At 32.0% G+C, this 21047-nt stretch overlaps 1 protein-coding gene across 1 annotated transcript in view; it reads left to right on the top strand.

The window, feature by feature from the left end:
- The window catches only part of LOC145304600 (uncharacterized), a 72323-nt gene extending 61439 nt beyond the window's left edge, over positions 1-10884 (top strand). The window contains exons 11-12 of the mRNA XM_080146517.1: positions 7474-7726; positions 10153-10884. Of these exons, the coding sequence (XP_080002643.1) occupies positions 7474-7726; positions 10153-10232 (333 nt within the window). The 3' untranslated portion in view covers positions 10233-10884. The remainder of the gene's footprint in view (positions 1-7473; positions 7727-10152) is intronic.
- The last annotated feature ends 10163 nt before the right edge of the window (positions 10885-21047 follow it).

Genomic DNA, 21047 nt, shown 5'->3' on the forward strand with positions numbered 1-21047 from the left:
CTGGACGGCTTGAGAAAACTTCAGGCGTTTTACAATATGCCAAGAAGGGTTACTACAGACAGAGGCACCAATATGGCTGGTGCCAAACGAATTATGGATGAACTTTTGAAGGATACCAGGATGCATTTTGAATGGCACCTTGTGCCCACTGCAGCACACTCGTTCGTAGGTACTGTGGAGAGGCAGGTTGGGCTGGTCAAGCGTGTGTTGAACAAGAAGTTGGCTGGTGCTACTGTAACCTTCAATGATTTATTGGTGTTGTGTGCTGAGACTGCAAGAGTCTTGAATTCTAAGCCATTGACCTATGCCACCCAAGGAGATGACGTCAATTGCTGGAGAATAATTTCACCTGCTGATCTGTTAGGCGGCAGGACCAACGATGCAATCTGCACCTTCGAGACAGGTTGTAAAGAGCCCATCACCAGGAGGCTGGAGAACTTGGAGGAGTTGACCCGTCAGTTCCATCAGGTGTACAAGGAGCAGCTCATGCCTGAGCTACTCAAGTCCGTCAAGTGGCGCAGCAACAAGGTGCTGCTCGCGCCGGGAGACGTGGTGCTGATCGACGATAGCACAAGTTTGATGAAGAAGTTCAGATTGGGGCGTGTGGAAGAAGTGCGCTTAGGTGGGAGGACCGTGGTTTGCAAGTACAAATTATCAGATGACGCAGCCGCCACGAGTAACGAGACTTCCGCAAGACGTCTGCTCAAGATCAATCTACCCAAAGTTTAGTATAAGTATCGTTCTTGTTTAACTTTGAATTTTATTTTTACGGTAGATTTATCAGATATTTTTTCGAAAGACAAAAAACGCAAATTTTGACGCATTTTCGTTTAAACTTTCAAATCGACGCAAGATCTTTTTCATTTGAAATGCAAACTTAAGTTATTTATACGTTTACGCAAGTTTTTTCAATGATTTAAGTCTTTCCGGGACCAGGGATTTTTTTCGCGGAAATTTTCCTAGGTACCTACGCAAATACGAACATTGTTATCCTTGTTTAATTGAAATTCGATATGATAAAAAATTAACACAATGAGATTTTTTACATCATACAAATATTTTTTTTAAGATTTATTATAATCACATAGATAATTTAATATTACATATATATTAAAATTATTTCTATTTACCTTTTAACCGATGTACCTAAAGAAAAATGCAGATTTTTTCGCCTTGAATTAAGTAGATTCTTTGAGTTCGAAGATTTAAGCTTAATAAGACCGCTCTATAGTGTATCTTAGCCCTGTTACCTCGGCCAGACATACTACAGAACGGCAAAACTAAAGCATAAGATAATTTTATTTCGATTGCTTTGATTGATGATTTTAAAGTTTCTTGAATTATTCATGATTCTTTTAATTTTTGATTTGATTTAAACATCACTAATTATGTTTATTTTCAGTTGATGGAGCCCTGCGCCAGAAATCCTGTCGGAAATTATGCAGTATCAAAAAATTGTGATGGAAAGACATAACGTCCGTCAGGATAGCTGGAACATGGCATTATTAATATTTGAAAGATTGGTTAGTTTGTATCTTGAGGGGTTCATTCTAACTGAGGCCCTAAATTGCCTTAATTTTTGCTTTCTTCTTAAAACAGAGAGAAATTGCAAACTCAGCATTTAGAGAAGTTCTTTTCTTATAATTGAGCTTTTGTTTTATTTTGGTAATTTAATTTGCATATTTCAATTGCAATTTTATTTTACGCAATTTTGATTCACGAAGATTTAAAATTATGAAATTTTAATTTTCCGATGTTTGATGATTTTTTACAGTCATATTTTATTTAGATTTAAGTGTCTATTTTATTAAAACATGTTAGATTTAAGGATCTTACCTATTTTATCTAAGAAATGTCTAGATGTAAGCCCGAGTATTTTTCCGCTGGAGAAAATGCTAATTTTTGAGAAGTTTTTTATGAAAATTTTACTTTTCTTTTCTAGCAAAAAGATTTAGTAGAAAAAATGTCATTATTTAATCTTTCTTTCTTTTGATTTAAAAGTTTGAGTTGATTATTTAATTATTGATGCGATTTTTAATATAAAAATCATTTGCCTATTATTATGTAGGTACCTAATCAAAGTTTAGGTACTATTGATTATTAATTCATGTATTCGCAATTACATGGTCTGTAATTCTAACTTTAATTGAGATTATGAGGCCATGATATAATGAAATGTGTGAGTGGTAAATGTGCATTTCATGAATGTTGAATGCTTTTCCCATTCCTTATTCCTATCCTTATGTGGTAGTGGAGTCGGTTTGAGTTATTGTGGTGTTCGTAAGTTACCATAATTAATTTTAGGCCTGATGGCCATGCCATTTTAAACTCTTGTAATTTATGCGTTATGAGATTGTGATTTTGTGGACACTGTCTGCATGCATGATGCTAAGATGAGTTATTGTGTTCGATTCCCAGTGACTAGACGGGTGTGTGTTGGAATGATTTTTCTTGTATTCCCTGGCAAGTTCGAACCCATTAATTCCCTTTTCCTTACACCAGAGAATGAGTGTGTTACGCGGCATTCCTAACTATCTCCGCGCGTCGCTTGTAAACAAACAAGAAGCCGCGCATTTTTCCTTTGATGATTCCCATGTGAAGAGCTACGTAAATGAAAATAATGTATTGGTTGAATATACATGCGCTCTAATCCGTGGAAGATCTCAAATAAGCCTTCCTGCTTAGTTTGACATCATATGTGGTAAGAATTTATCTTTAATTCTTAATAATAAGTGTAGTATGGTATATTTTTACGAAGAACTTTAAAACATTAATTTTTCAACAAATAGACCATTTAACTGCTAACTTTTGACATACGAATATTTTCCTTAATTTTATTGATCATTTGAATCTAAAATTATCAATTTCTGATGCTATTTAATATGTTTCGTGCCAATTTAAAGTTTTTTAGAAATTTTATATTTTTAATTAAATTGAAATCACGCAACCTCGATCTTACAAAAATAATAAAACATTAATATTATGTAATTAATTTTTATATTTTTGTTTTAGACTCACTGTTTTCATGGTAATAAATACATATTTGTAAACTTCGCTATGTTGGTCATTCGGAGGGCTTGGAGATAAGATTTCGAGAACGGCAAGGCATGCGTTCCGAAACACCTACCCTTCAGGCACCCTTTTTCGTAAATAAAAATCCCATTTTCCAGACAAATTTATTGGCGCAATCACACAAAGTACCCTCTTGGGAACTCATAAATCCGCCATCTGTCAATAAATTTATCATGCAACAAAAGTTCTTATTTTGGACTACGTTGAGTGGCATGTTAAATTTTACAGGCTTAAAAGCAGTGAATCATTAAGAACAAAAAAGGCAAGAAAATATTGACGGATTTTATAGTTAATACTATTGCCGCTAGATGTCTGGTATTATTTTAATACAAATAAATTTAACAAATTTTTGTAATGAATTTATATTTTTTAGTACAATTTCTTGTAAAAAATTTTATATTAATTTAAAAAAAAATACTTTTAGTTTTTAATTTACTAATTATTTTAAAGTAATTATTTTTATATTTATGATATTAAATATAGTTATACTTCAACACCTCATCATTAGAATACAAGCATACTAACATTAGAACAAATTTTACTCCCATTATCTGGAGGAGAGTATTTGGACTGAATGTCTACTCTTACTTCTCCTAATAACCCGTATTTAATAGTAGCAGGATGTCTGCCTGTCTGGCCTGATAGAAGGATCTTGCTAACCGCTTCTTAACCAATATGATTCTCCTTCACATAGGAGCTTCATTAAGGCCATAGAAAGGTTATTAACTATTTAGGGGGAGGGTACTACCAACCTCTTAAGAGAAATCGCCACTAGATAAAGACAACCCCCTCTCCCCAAAAAATCTTTTATCTTACTCTCTTAATGTTCAATTAGATCTCAAAACTGGATGGCCTATAATTTTCAGAAAAGCTGGCCCTGTTCATGTGAATGTGGGAAGGAGGGGGGGGGGGGGAGGGGGGTGACAAGCAAAATCCATATGTTAACAAGTGTTAGGGGGAAAATTAATTTCAAACCATGATTTCAATATTTTATATATAATCATCAATTTCTATTTTAACCCCCCCCCCCAAAAAAAAAAAAATAATTAAATAATTCAATAAAACAGCCATTTTTTGGATCCAGCAAATAGGTTATCTTAATTAGGTTAATCTAATGTTTTTTTTTATGAAACTTTAGCTACAAGAATAATTTATAGTCCTATGTCCCCTCCCTCCCTGAAATTTTCTCTCAATTACGCATAGAAAATCAGAAAACTTAATACGGGACAAATGTTTTAAAATGGGTGGTATTACAAAAAGTTATTTCCAAAAAATCGCCATTTTCTAAAATCAAAGCTTTTTTGCATCATTATGTTAATTATGTACCTACATTTTTTTAAAAAGAGAATGGTGGAATAGTAAAAAATATTTCAAACTTTTATAATGATTCCTCTAATAGTTAAGTACAATATAGAAATCGTAGCAGACATGTTAATTCCTTAAATGTAGATATGACTTTTTAAATTAGATCTATTACATATAACTAAAAATTATCAACACCAAATATATCACCCAAGTGTTTTAAATCAATAGGACAATTCTTTATTTTGGTCGATTTGTAGCACTCCTGTTGGTAGTTATATGCAATTAGTTATGTTCTCAGCTGCACTACCCGTGTTAAACTTTATAGGTTGTGTTGACTTACAATATCCATGATTTATATACAAAAATGATCATTAGTTTATTCATTACATTATATGTAGTTATTAAGAAACATTTTATCGAATATAAGTCAGCTATTAATACCTTTTAGAAAGGCTGTATGTAGATTATATGTCAGCCAAGTCCACTTTTATTCAATGCCAAATAGTCGACATTAACCATTTCAAAGGAATCTGTATTTGAAATGTGAGGGACGGGGCAGAAAAATAGACCAAAACCATCTCTGAAGCTTTTAAAAAGGGAGAACTCAATCGGTTCAATGGTTAATTTAAACTTATCAAATATGATTCCTTTGTCGATATAACAAGAACCCAAATGTTTTACAGGGAAGCGTCACAAGTAATTTCCCCCTAACTCTTAAATATATGTCAAAGATCCCTATTTACAAGTTAAAGGTAGCATGCACCAATTTGGACAAATTTAGAATCTAATCAAGAACGATTACGTCCAACAGTAGCAAAACTTGTAGAAATATAAAGATTTTATGTGTTCCAGTTTTTTTATATGGCTGTGCAAAAAATCAACACATCAACAAAAATTTAGTTTATAATCAACATATGGATTTTCTAGTAATGGTTATGGAATTGTTTCCCTTTGAAAATTGATGCTGTAAGTATTGGTGCAAAAATGGGGACGAAATTTCAAATTGATTTTACAGGGCTGATTTTTTTACGTCACAAGTGAAGGGAAAGAAAAGGGAAGGGGGAAAGAAACTCCTAGAAAAGAGATTGGGGTTTCCCTTCACTTGTGACTTAAAAAAACCAGCCCAGTCAAATCAATTTGAAATTCGTCCCCATTTTTGCACCAATACTTACAGCGTCTTTTCAATCGATATAGCATTTGTAATAAGAAAAAATGCTTTTTAATTTAAATTTTATGTATTAAAAAAACCTAAAGTTTTATTATGTTTGAAAACAACTGTAAAAAAAACAAAATCCTGAAATATTTCTATTAGATAATCCAAAAAAGTGTAGACTCCTTTTAAAAGACATTTTTATGCTATATCATGAACATGGAGAAATTACGGGGGGATTTTTATTTTGAACCAGCTGTGCCCTTAGCATTTAGTGGATGGAGGGCAGTAATTAGCCTAAAATCATTTGAAGAAAAAAGTCAAAAAAATAGCATAAAACCATGATGGGACCTAGGTGAGGTCTTAAATGGAAAAATGGACCAGTGGTTAGGAAGATCTTACTTGACAAACAAAAACATTACTTCTTTGTATAATGTTCTCTTGACTTTAAACTTTGCATGATGATTCCTGTAACATTTAGAAAGCGTAGCAACTCTATAGTCGTTACTAGAAAGTCCAAACGTTCATTTAAAACAGGCTGATTTTTAAAAGCGAAGCTTTTCTATAATTAGGGTCGGTCCGTCGGTCCGTCCGTCACGGATAGCTTTTTTCGCTAATTTAGGCATGTTAGAGTTGTCCTATTGATTTCAAACTTTGCATGGTGATTCCTGTAGTAGTTAGGTACGATTTAGAAAGCGTAGCAACTCTATAATCATTACCAGAATGTCCGTAAGTCCATTTTAAACATGTTGATTTTTTTTACTTTTTTAACAACAAATTTTTATATGATCTTATAATCAGATTGATCTGATTTTTGGTATACTGATTCCTGGGACAACAAAGTACAATATTATAAGCGAAGCTACTCTATAATCAAGTCCTAAAAATGTAAGTATGTCCATAAACATTATTCTGTATCAAGCAGTTTTTCAACAATTTTACTTACGATTTTGCTTCGACATTTATACATTTATATTCTGATTATTCAGTTCTGACACTATACAAGTGTTAGTGTCCGTTTGTCCTACCGTTTCAGTGCTTCGCTTTTATGGATGTTGTCATCCTTGTTCCCTCACATTTATATATGTAAAAAAAAAATTATTTATACGTTGATACTCTACTTGTTAAGTTATGACCATTTAAGAGCTTCGCTTTTATTGATTTTGTCATCCGTGTTTTCGTGTCCATTCCCTTTATTATTACTCTCTGTTATAGAACACCTGTATAAATGGAACAAATATGCTGACAAAAATAAAATAAAAATAGTTTCGACCAATTATGCTAAATATGTATAATACAAAGCAGAAACATGTCTGTCTGTGCGTCTGTTTATTGAAAGCTTAATATCTCGGTAATCGCTGGACCGTTGGGGCTTTATTTTTCAGAAACGTACCTACTAGTCCTAACATACCTAGGGAGAGGGAAATTTTGAATTGGATTAATAAATCCCAAAAATGAACAAAAAAGCCAGCAGATGTCGAGATCCTAACAAACAGACGAAAAAAATCTAAATACTTTTTATTAATACTAGCGACTACGCCCCTATCATAAAGGGGCTAAAAAATAGCTTGAAACCATCCCAAATTCTTTAATCTGAATATAAAATAACCTAAAACCATCACTGGACCTATACAAAGCTACATAGCTACCGGTTCCGCGGTTAGCGAGATCCTTCGCTACAAACAAAAAAAGCTTGCTACTTTATATAATAGGACTAGCGGCATACCCTGAACTGATAAGAAGCTGATACAGACAAAAAAAAAGCTTATTACTTTATATTATAGGATAGGATAGCTAATCAGTATCACCATACCGTTTGACTTTTTAATAGTATTTAATATAGAATAGGAGGAAATTAGAGCAAAACGCCATTTTAAATAATCTACAACCTTTTCTCCCCCCCCCAACAATTACAATTGGCATTTTTAAGTTTAAATTTTTTTCAGGCTAGCGGTTCCTACCATCGTTCCGCGGTTCAGCAAGTGCACGACCTGTACAGCCGCAACGCGGGCTACTCCGCACTCCTGCTTAACCGCATGCCCGCCGTCAAAACCGAGATGTCGGAATGGTATCCTTCAACATCGGCGGGCGGCTCAAACCATGGCGGAGAATACATTCACCATTCAGCGGCGGCAGCCGCACTTGATCGCGGGTATTCGTCGGCGGCTGCGGCCCAACATTATTCTAATATTCATGCAGGTGAGATAGATAGATAGATAGACAGATGGATAGATAGATAGACAGATAGATAGTCAGATAGACGGATAGATAAATAAATAGACAGATAGATAGAAAGATTGTCTACTAAAGTATTGCGTATCCCAAAATTGAATAAGATTTAAAAAGTAAAGAAAAACACACTCTCAAATCAGGGAGTATAAAAGATACTTTTTTTCAAGATTTAGTTTTGCAAATCAAATCCTATATTATATAGTAGCTAAATGTCACCCACCAAACCTTCCAAACGAATTTGAGTTTATTATAATCATTTGGAAATATTAAATTTTACCTCCCCCACTAAAAAAATAAGTTCGTTGAAGAATAACTATACAGCTTTAAACTTCAAACATCCTTACATTTCTATGTTCTAATGTCAATATAATTAATAACAGTTTGATATTGCATATCCCTATTCTCCCTGAGTATCAACTTGGCCTGCTGCATCCAGGGAGGGAGGGTACATTGAGATGTTTATTACACCAGTCCCCAAACTTCTATAATAATGTTGGCCTAACAACTTTAAGGACCTTTGAATTTTGATTGATTAGTTTATTAAGTTGACTGTTCAAACGTTTCAACCACTAATTGTAATCTAATTGTATCATTATTGGGGTTGTACATCAATTTATCGGCCATTGTCTTATCCCTTAAGATCCCTGGCTGTATCCATCAAGTTTCAAAAAGAAAAATTTTAATTTCCCAATTTCCGTTTAAATTTCGTTTACAAAGAATTTACTAAACTATGTCCCTGTGTGTGTGTGTGTTTGTGTGTGTGTATGTGTGTGTGTGTGTTTGTGGGTGTGTGTATGTATGTATGTGTGTGTGTTTGTGTGTGTATGTATGTTTTTGTGTATGTGAGTAAGCTAAAGTGACACTTTTTTCAGGGAAAATGTGATTTTTAAATTGAAAAAAGGCATACAATTTTCACTTCTTCTATCAATTTAAAAAAAAACTTTTTCAATTAATTTAAATGATCCTTAGGGCCTCCAAAACAGCGGCCTCCAAAAAGTTATTCTGTGTTTCAGGGTTTCTAGATTTATGTCTATATACAAAAGTCCAGTAATCTTTTTTAGTAGCGAAGTAAATCTATAATTTGAAATGTCCGTCTGTCCGTATGTATGTCTGAAACGTTTTGGTAGAAACATGATTTTCTTGGCTAATGTAAAAGATAGAAGGCTGAAACTTCTTGTGAACATTCCCATTAATATGGTGCAAAATTAAGTATAAAACATCCCTAGCAGTTGGACTGCTTTTAAGCTTTTTGCTGCTTTTCTTTTTACAATTTTCAAAGACTAAACGTTAATGATTTTTTATGATAACATATAACTCACTTTGTAAGTTTGTCTATTTCATAATAGATTTTGTGCTTTGATACTTATGGATGTTGTCATCCTTGTTTTTCAATTTAAAAAAGGCTCAGTTTTTATAAAAACTAATTTTATTTATTTATTTAGATAGATAGATAGATAGATAGATAGATAGATAGATAAAAAGAAAGATAGATAGATAGATAGATAGATAGATAGATAGATAAATAGGCAGACAGACAGGCAGAGAGATATTACATATCTCTTTATTCCTGTAATATATGTGAGTATTGAGTAAGTCAGGGTGACAATTTATATGTACTGGAAATTTAAATTAAGTAAAATTAAGCACTAATTGGGAACTTCATTAGTTTTTAACAAATATTTCATTTAAATTAAATCAAATAAGCAATTTTAAAAAGTATAATGATAGATAGATTGATTTTAGGTAGAAGAAATAATTTGATTAAAGTATAAATTCAGAAAGAAAAATATATAAATGGATAAATACATAATTTTAAAAAAAGTATAAAAAGATAGAGGAGATAAATGAAAAGATAAGTAGTTAGATAAATTGATTAAACATTAAATAGATAGAACATTAGAAAGAAAGATAGATAAATTTAAAGATAATTTTATAGATATTAAAAATAGATAGACAAGAAAAACAGGTTAACATATTGATGAATAGAAGGATAAAAAGACCAGAGGTGGATTTTTAAAAATAATTTGCCCCACTTTTCGCTTAGATGGTGATTTTGGTGGATTTTTCACGAAAGCAATTTTGCCCCTCTAAGCGAATAGTGGGGCAAATTTTTTTTTTTAATCTATCTCAGGTATCTACAGGGATAAGACAATGGCCAATAAATTGATTTCTTTCCCCAATGATGATAAACCAAATTACTCCTTCTGTAGATTTAAATTAGTGATTGAAACGTTTCAACACTCAACTTAATTAACCAACAAATAAGAATTCACTCAAGTCCCCAAAGTTGTTAAGCCAACGAATAAGAAAACGTTATTATAAAAATTTAGGGACTAGTGTAATAATCAGCCATTGTAAAAAAAACAGATTGATAATAATATTTCTTTTTTCAGGTTTAGATGGATCTGGAGGGTGTACACCTGGAGGAGGGACAGGCCTGGAGGCAAAGGACAACTACTGGCCTCCATTCTAGTCAACAAAACAAATTTTTGTCACAGGGTGATTCCTATTAAAGTTCGGCCATAAAACTGAAAATTTATGAGAAAATCTAAATTAGAATTTACCCTGGGGTGCTATTTAGAGGATTAAGTGGTCACCAACGCCCCCATTTGTGAATCACTGTGCACGCCACTAAATAAGAGAATTCCAACAACAACAAACCTAGACTATATTTACTAAATTTGAACAAAAAGTGACTTAAAAATAATGAAAAAAAGTTCCTATGACTCTCTAAGTCAAAAAACATCTAATAAAAAACTAAAATTAAGTGAAAAAATTCAATTATTAAATTAAAAATTTGTTATTTAAAACTATTAAATTATGTGATTTATAAACATGAAAAAAGTGAATAGTGAAAAATGAACTTAAAAACAAATTTTAACTGTGTAAAAAAGTATGTAAAATATCATAGAAAATTTATCAAAAAATTGCTCATTAAACATTAAGATTCAAACTTATGTAATTTTTTTTAGAAAAGTGAAAAAATTCAATTATGATAAAATTTGTGATTTTGTAGTCAATTTAAAGTCACCATTTTAAGTTTTAATGTTATCAGAAAACTCTTGATAAATTATTAATTTTGTTAATGTTTTAAAAAAATTTGAAAATATAGGTTTTGTTTTTAATTACACTTGTGTTAATTTTAAAAATCAGTAAATTGCGCCAAAAAAATATTTCATCAAGTTAAAATGTAATTTAAACCTCAAAAAGGGGTGATTATTGAGGTGTACATCAATTTATCGACCATTGTTTTACCCCTTAAGATTATATTGGCTCAAAAACCGATAAATTGATTTACATCCCCAATATTGATGCACAAAATTTACCCCTCTTTAGATAACAGTTAGTGATTAAAACGTTCGGACACTCAACTTAATAATGAAACAACCAATCGAAATAAAAATTCCAAAAGTTGTTGAGCCAATGAATAAGAAACGTTATTATAAAACTTAATGACTAGTGTAATAAACAGCCCTCTTTGATCAAAAGCACTATTACTTAATCTGAAAAAAGCACTCGCACATTAATCAATCTATCAATCAACGCAAACGAATGCCTAAAATTAGACATCACTGCACTGTAAAATTTCAGAAAAATTTTTCTTTTAATAAAAAAGGAATATTTGTTGTTCATTGCATCGCATTATAAACAGCTTTCTGCGGATATGAAAATAAAAAATTATATAAACATAACATAAAAAACATTTATTCAGTGACAGATTACGCCCCGTATTACGAAGCAGTACATACAATAGTACACCAAGCTACTGCATAGTACCAGGCGTACTTTACAATTATAAGATCAAAACCAATTTTATCTTTAAAATGGGTACATTGGGTTGTATATTATACTGGTACCCAAAGTTTAATAAACACGTGATCTTATTCGCTGGTTTTAAAACTTGGTATTTTTAACACTCAATTGGTCGTCTCAAAATAGCAGGTTTCAAATTACAGTTTTAATCTACAGATAGGATAATTTTGTTTGTAATCATTGGGGATGTACATCAATTTATCGTCCATTGTCTTATCATTAAAGATCCATGATTATAACATAATTCTAATAATGAAAACAACATAATAGATGAATCACTTTCTAACTTAAAAAATGAAATTTTTTAACAAAAACAAAAAATGTCAAAAATTTTCATCGTTTTTTTCAGTGTACAGACACATAAAAATTTCTCTGGGTGCATATTGGAGTAAATTCTCTCTTTTCTTCTTTTTTTGGACAATTTTAGAGATTTAGATACAACATTCTTCAAATTTTAAAACAAGTTGAGCAAAAAATAAAACATCTATATCAATGATCTTTTCTAAATAATAGCGCAGCTGTTTCATTGATTAGACACGTCCGTTTGTCCGTCTGACTCAAGGCTGTTAAAAAAGTATAATTTCATTGTTTATTCGCGGATTTTAAAATGTTCATAAATTGTGACTGCGCTCCTAGCATCCAGAGGGAGGGGAAAGAGGCATGAAAATAGCCTAAAACAATTGCAAGACTTTGATTTAGAATCAAAATGGCATGAAGACACCCATGAAGTACAGAACTCAATCGGTTCAGTGGTTATCGACATCTTCAGGAAACAAAAATTATAAGGATAACATTAAGAGGGGGCATGGGGGGGGGGTAACACCCACCTCCCATCTCACCCAAGATTACTTTTTCCCTGTATAAGTTCTAAAATTATTACTGTATATGTTACACTTTACTCTTCTTTTCGTATAAAAAAGTTAACTTGTTATTGCTGCGCTTTTTAGGACATTACATTTTCCCTATACATGCTTTTTATGTTCTAAAATTATTACTGTAGTATTTATTACACTTTACTCTTCTTTCTTTATATAAAAAAGTTAACTTGTTATTGCTGCTATACTCATACTTATACAGGGATGGGACAATGGGCAATTAATTAAATTTTAGAGTTCTAAATGAAAGATCGGAAAACTAGATCTAAACAAAGTAATCAATTCTTTTTAAAACGATGTTTGCTTGCGTTGGAATTTTTTTTTTTGTTGAATTTGGTCTGCTACCAGCATAACAAATTCAGCCGCATTAATTGTACCCGAAGTCTTTAGCAAAAATAAAAATTTTTTTGTAATAGTTCTAATACCCAAAGTTTAAGACAGCCAAGAAAATGAATCTAGATCCATTATCCCATCCCTATATCCCTGCTTACAATTTCAGTCTTTTTAGTATCTGATTGATGTACAAATTTAAAGGCGCAGGGATTGGATAATTGAAGATTAATTTAAATTATTTTTCTCAAAATTATAATAAAACAAGGATAACAACAACTATAAGTAGCGTACATTATCTTCGCTGACATAGCCAGAATTCTTTCTTTAAAGAAAACTGACAAAGGGAAAAGTAGGTTTCGGGTAAATCCGTAAAGGTGTGTTTTTAAGGCTTAAAAATAGTAGTACAACGATAAAATTCACTAAATGTGTGTATTTCTTATTGAAAAGCACTATAAACAAAAAATGTTTTTAAAAAATTTAACATAATTTTTTATCGTTCTACCACTGTTTTTAACTTAAAACTCACAACTTTTACGGATTTTACCCGCAACCTACTTTTCCCTTTTTCGAACAGAATTAAAGTCGCCCGTAGCAATTCTGACAGACAGACAGACAAAGTTAGTTATAATGTGGAAGCTTTTAGTAAAGGGGATCAACAAATCTTATTTTTTTTTTTTGGGGGGGGGGTGTTTACTCTCCTTAAAATATCTTAGAAATACATGAGATTGCCTTCCTCAAACCTTTCAAACCCCTCATTACACCACCCTCAAACAAAAAGCTTTGACGTCCTTGATTCCCTCTATAGCATTACCGGCATGACCAGAAGAGTTATAAGATTTGCTGCTCATTGCAATTAGGAATCTCCCCAAAAAAATTCAGACACCTATCTCAAACAACATTTATAAATACATATTTGGAGGAAAGATTGATTAATCATCTATTGTCCTTTCCCTGAGAACACAAACACAGATCTCAATATTAAAGGCGAATTTTTAGCATTTTTGCCTCGATAGATTTTGCGATACTGGCGTAAAAAGATAGATAGATCAATCTAGTGGGGTAAGGGGTTTATTCACTTTAAAAACTTACAGAATATAGCCCAAGACATCTGTCTTTTTTTAATAAATCATTCTATAAAAGTAACTGGATGTTTTTCTGTCTGTGTGTACCGAAGGATCTCTCTGACCACTTGACAGATATGGTTCTCCTGGGAGAGTTTATTACGTTTTAATGGGGAATGTACTACCACCTTTCCAAGAGATTTCTTACCCAGAAAAAAATAATCGCCTCTAATTTCTGTACTTTTTCTTTTAAAACTTAAAAGTGTGGGGGGCGACCTCCCCTCTCCCTCCACCTCAAGTGCCCCTAGAGACCTCTGGGGCATTGTCGCTAGTATACGAAATAGCATGACTATACTATGTCAGCTTTGACTACTGTTTGCTTTAAATCAACTAAATTGCAGTTTTTAAAAGCAATCATAATTGACTTATTAATTATCAAGTCGACTATTTGGATTAAAAAGTGGCCGAAACTGACTTATTATGCTACAGAGTTTCAGGTAGATACCATATCAGCAAAATGGCATGTATAAGTTTAGTACAAACGCAAAAACACTGATAGATAGATAGTAGTGATAGAGCATTTTATAGCTATACCCCAAATTCCACAAAAATCATGAAAATTTCGGGTGGAAAATACTCCCTAACCCCCCCCCCACCCCAAGAAAATATTTTATTTCTACGTAAAGTCTTCAATTAATTTAATCTTTATTGGGCTATCCTTCCCCTAGGCTCATTTTTTTGGGAGGGGGGGGGGGGGGGGTACTAACCTCCCTGTTAATCAAAATGGGATGTTGCCCAAAATTCCTACGACACTTAGATGGGCAAAAAAAAGCATTTAGAATGGGACACAGTAGAGTGATTTCTGTTTATCTGTCTATTTTTTACTATCTATCTATCTTTATGTCTGTCTGTCTACCTATCTATCTGTCAATCTATCTGTCTATCTGCTGTATAATTATATCTATTTAAATGTTTATTTATCAATCTGTCTGTCTATCTGTCTGTCTATCTTTCTGTCTATCATTCTATCTGTCTGTCTATCTATCTATCCTTCTATCTGTTCATGTATCTATCTATCTGCTGTAAACTTATATCTATTTAAATGTTTATCTATCTACCTGTCAGTATATCAATCTGTATATCTAATAATCTATCTATTTAAATGTTTATCTATCTATCTGTCTGTCTATCTTTCTGTCTTTCTATCTATCCTTCTATCTAATCATGTATCTATCTATCTGCTGTATAATTATATCTATTTAAATGTTTATTTATCAATCTGTCTATCTATCTAGCTATCTGTGTATCCATATATCTGTCTATCTATTATTGAATCTATCTGTCCATCTTTTTATCTTAATTTTTTTTTTGATATATGGAGATTCGCTTGATTTCTGACTTTTTTGTCTTTTTTTCGTTTTATAATTTTTACTTCTGTCAATATATTGGGATTTAATTGTCTAACCACCTATTACTAAGATGACAAAATGAATAAATCATAATTCAAAGGAATCGTCTATTTTCAATAGCAGTCGAGAAAAAAATACATTTTTCTGACAGAAAGACAAACAGACGGACGTACATTTGAAATTAAATTTGCTTTGCTACTAGTTGACATAAATCGTCCTTTTTAAAATCTCCCCCCAATAAAATGAACTTTTTTGCGATACTTGATTTAAAACATTACCAGATAAATCTAAAATTTACTTTTTTGTGTGTGTGTGATCATTTCCTACTTGTGTCATTTCAGCATCGTGTTTTATAATCGCAAATAGACTAGAGATTGAACTTGTGCCTAAAGTTTTATAAACACATTTTTTCCTTCGTTGGCTTTAAAACTTTGGGTACTTTTGTATAAAACTAATTGTGTCTAAACTTTTCAACTAATTGGTTAAATATGCAGAAAGGGTAATTTTGTTTACCATTCTTGGGTATGAACATCAATTTATCATCCTTTGTCTTATCCTTAAGGTCCTTGCATAAAGACACAATTTCACAGGGGGAAGAGTGCTGTTGTAATAATATGTGGTTCTGATAAAATGATAACGTGAAATATGCTCGGAAGTGAGTGCCCACTGTATTCGTAATGGGGAAATAAAAAAATCGTCCAAATGTAACACAATTTAAATGTGACTTTTTTGTGTTTAACTGCGAAGATAATTTGTAATGTCCGTCTGTCTATCCGTAAGTAATGACTTTTTGCGACACAACCCTTTTTTTAATAAGATTGTTTTTTTTAAGATAAAATGAAAAAGAGGGAGGGTAGCTTTTTGTCCAATGCCTAACTCGTAAAGGGGGGTCTAAACCCTCGGGGCATATAACTGCGGTACCCTAACCCAACAGGGCTACCCAGTACCCATTATTACCTAGCCTAACCTGACTTAAAATAATAAACAACAAATAAGAAAAATTAATACAATATTATTTTCAATTTTATTTCAAATAATGGGATGGGGTTTTTATACTTATCAAGTTTTTTAATAAAATATTTCCTATTGAAATATGCGATTTACGCTTTAATATTTCTTCGCTTATTTTTAATGCTGTCATCCTTGTTTTAAATGGACATTAAATGATTTTCGATTATTTTAATTCACTTAAAAAAAAGAAAGCACCCATGTTAGACTAAGCAGCTAAATATTAACATACACTTTAATATTTTATTTCGATCATTTGATGTTTTTAATAGTTATTTCTTTCATCGTATTATAAACGGCTTTTCGCGGATATAGAATGTACAATTATAAGATTAAAACCAGTGCTAAAAAAAAACTGGTTTTAATCTTATGATTGTACATTTTTATATTCGTAGAAAGCTGGATATAATACGATGCTAGACATAGTTTTTTCGTATGGATGAGAACCGGTTCCTATCCACCGGATTAGAATGAATACGAGGAAAATGGTTATAACCTATTATGAAAAACATTATCACTCTTTAGAATTATTTGTTAAAAGTTTTGGACACTGCTAGTTTAAACAAACCAATTAAAATTTTAAAAAAGTAACCCAAGTATAATTCAGAAAATACTTTGATAAACCTTGGGTACCACCATAATTTACAGTCCAATGTCCCCTCCATTCCTGGGATATATCAGGTATTGGACAATGTTGATTAAATTAGTTTACAATCTTTATTAGCTATGAACAAACAGCTATATTAATTTGGGAGAAGATTAATTTATCGTCCATTGTCCAATTTCTGTGTTTCCCTCGAAATCTCCCTCCTCTGAAATAATGGATGTAGAATACGTGGATAATGTGAGAGATTCTCGCATACACTGATAAAATGTTTCTCACAGTTGGCTAATACACTCTTAACCTCTATTACCCCTTTTTGACTTTACCCCATCCTATCGCCTGACCATGGAGTAACGTATCGACCTATTTCTGATATATTAGCAACCTAAATGGAAGACAAAAATTTCCCTGTCACAATGTCCACAATTTATATATCCATTCTTCTTCTTTCTAGTGAGATTAACTCACAAAACCAATATTTTTTTTTTGGTAGGATTTATAATTACTGGTAATTTTCGGGGGGGAAATATTACCCTCCTATCCCGTTGAAACCCTCAAAATTATTTGCACTTTGCACCATGTTTCAAAGCCTTTGGTTTATAAACGTCGTATAATTTTTTTACATTTCACACCAAAAATTTAACCCCCCCTCCCCCCAAAAAAACAAAACTTGAATTAACCCCCCACATTAAGATTTTCCACCAACCACCTTCCCCCCCCCCCTAAAAAAAGGAAGGTTTCCACCCTAGCTTTTTCATTATTTGTGACAATAAAACAGCATAGGTCCTCTTAGTTAAAGAAATGCTTTTACTAAGGTCATTTACAAAAGCACAATCCATTTCTTCTCAGAAACCAGAAATAATATATGATTTGTAGGAGCTAGATAGGGGACATTGGACTATGAATTTAATTAAAAACTTTGGGTACTTGGTAATTTTTGTTTGGTTTGTTCCAAACTAGTAGTGTCCAAATTTTTCAATCAATATTTTAAATTTACAGAAGGATCATCAATTAATTAAATTTAAGTAAATTTTTTTGAAAATATAATTTTTAAAAAATACCCATTGATAAACATTCTACTACTTTACAATAGAAATATAGGTTTTGTGAGTCTTTTGTTTTGTTGTTTGGAGTTCTAAGATTCAATATCAACTTTTCATTAATACAACATTCCAAACTATACGTTATTGGATTCTTAGTTTCAGATGGATAGATAGATTGACTGATAGATAGATAGATTAATAAAAAGATAGATCGATGGATAGTTAAATAGAAAGATTGATAGACAGTAGATGACCGATAGATGGATTTCATAACTTTTCATTTGTACAACTTTCCAAACTATAAGTTATTGGATTCTTAGATTCAGATGGATAAATAGATAGATTGATTGATAGATAGATATATGCATGGACCGATAGATCGATGGATAGTTAAATAGAAAGATTGATAGACAGTAGATGACCGATAGATGGATTTCATAACTTTTCATTAATACAACTTTCCAAACTATACGTTATTGGATTCTTAGTTTCAAAAAGATGGATAGATTGATTGATGGATAGATAGATAGATGCATGGACCGATAGATAGATAGATATGAAAATCGATAGATAGATAGACAGATAGATAAATAGATAGATAGACAGATTAATAGATTGATGCATATAAAAATAGACAGAATAAGAATATGTTGTATCTAGTTAATGCTCAGTGGTTATATATTTTTTTCAACAAAATAAAAAGATGGATAAAAACAACTTTTAGTCAATTATCTGTTCTTTTTACATAGATAGATATTGAAAAGTAGATAAATAGATAAAAATCTAACTTATCTGTAATCAATATAACATGGGATCTATTTAATCACCATGTTTTATCATCAAGATAAAATTTAAATTTCTGTAGTCCTTAATTTTAATGATTTAACAGAAAAATAATGGTACATAAACAAACACACGACATTGATAGTAAAAGTAGGGGGAATGCCTTGGTCCTTGAACATGTGCAACTGATTACCTTGTAGAGGGAGGACTTCCCAACAAATGTCGTGTAATCAAAGGGTTGAAATTGGTCGTCTGTTAGGTGTTATCTTACATAATTACACATAAAAGTTAAGTGTCATGGATAGCAGCCTGACCTTTGAAGGTAATATTACCATTAAGAATAATTCTTGTGTTATATTGTTTAAATATTTGACTATGGAAATCTTTTGATATGTTTTAAGTAGATGTTATCTATTCTTTGTTGTTAACATTGATTTAAAAGCATCAATGATGGGGGGGGGGGGGGTTAACCCCCTAACCAAAATTTTCAGGGGGTTTGTAATATTCCCCCTATAATTTTAGTTTTATTATCGCCTGAATTATTAGTATACACCCTCCTAATCATTTCCTATTATATAAAGCAGTAAAGTTTATTTGTCTGAAACCTAAGATTTCAATAAATACTGATCCAATTGAGTTCTCATTTATAGAGAAGCTTCACACAGGACCAGGTTGGTTTTATGCTTTTTTTCTGTCCCCTTTGTCATACCTTTGGATTCAGGGCCCCTAGATGCTAATGCCTTAATTTAATAATTTGAGGAAGGTTTCAAAATTTCCCTTACCCATGTAATAATCAGTGCACCTGCACGCACCTCAATTTTCAAAGGGGGTTTAAGATAACCGCCTCAAAAAACTTCCCTTAATTATAGGTAATGTATACAAGATGTGCTAAATTTCCAATAAGCAGCAAGTCAAATGTATATTGTATACGATGTGGTATATTTTAATTTCCAAATGTGTACGCAGTTTCCGCGGTGTTTCCTCATGCTTACTACTAATATTTACTACTAGCTAAAAAAGCTTCAAAATTTCAAAATTTTGAACGTATAAACGATTTATACATTCAAAATTCTAAGTTTTAAAATTTTGATTATTTTGGAAGTTTGAACCTTTTTTAGCTAGAAGTAAATATTAAGATAGGATGAGAAAACACCGCGGAAACTGCGTACACATTTGGAAATTTAAATTCAGCACATCTTATACAATATACATTTGACTTGCTGCTTCGCCCCTAGCATGTAGGCAAAATCTAGGGTGGGTAATAGATCAACAGACAGACACCTTGTTACTTTTTTATATAGATAACATCACTAAAGATCAGGGAGGGGCTGTTTATTACACTAGTCCCCAAAGTCTTATAATAACATTTTCTTATTCTTTAACTTAACAACCTTGGTGACTTTGATTAAATTTCGATTGGTTGGCTTATTTTTTTGAGTGTCCAAACGTTTAAACCGCTGATTGTAATCTACAGATGAGCTTATTTTGTGTATCAGCATTGGGGATGTACATCATTTTATCGGCCATTGTCTTATCCCTATAGATCCCTGACAAAAGTAATAATCCTACAAATTATCCTTATACTAAAGTAACAGGATGTTTGTTTGTGTGTTTGTTTGTACCGAAGGATCTCGCTAACCGCTGAACCGATCGGGTTCTCCTTAACAGGATAGCTTCTCATAGGTCCTGGGAAGGTCTATAACTATTTTGGGGGAGGGTACCACCACCCTCCCAAGAGAAATAATAATAAATCGAAATTGTTATTTTAAGTATAGAGACTCCTACGTAACATTGCGAGGTATCGTTAAAGGGACTCTTACGCAACATATCGTAGAAACTTAAACGCAACAAAAAACCAAACATTTAAAGTGCCACTAGAGGCTTCTAGGGGCGTAGCCTCTAGTAATTCATAAATTGTCTATCTCTAATTGTCTAAAATATTTTTGAAAAATTCCTAATTTTCCAAATACTAATTATTGATTAGGTGATTATTAATCAGGGCTATACAGATATGACAATAGATGATAAATCAATATTCTCTTAAATTGGATTAGTAACATGTAATACAGTAATAAAATAGAAAATCTTTGGGTTTATTTAGTAAATATAATATTTGATTTACAATTAAATTTATAAACTAAACATCAAACGTTTTGCTTGAACTTTCTTTTACTGGAAAATCTAAATGTACATAATCTAATAATTACTTTTATCATTACTAGCGGCTGATGCCTCTAGGAGCATCTACAAAAGTTGAATGGTGTCGATACCCTTCCCCAAAACAGTTTTTTCCTTCCACGAACCTATGAGAAGGCTTACTGTAAAGTAAAACGATATCAACGAAGCGGTTAGCGAGATC

This window comes from Acartia tonsa, chromosome 13, assembly GCF_053477335.1.
Source record: "Acartia tonsa isolate MP-2025a chromosome 13, ASM5347733v1, whole genome shotgun sequence".
NCBI lineage: Eukaryota > Metazoa > Arthropoda > Copepoda > Calanoida > Acartiidae > Acartia > Acartia tonsa.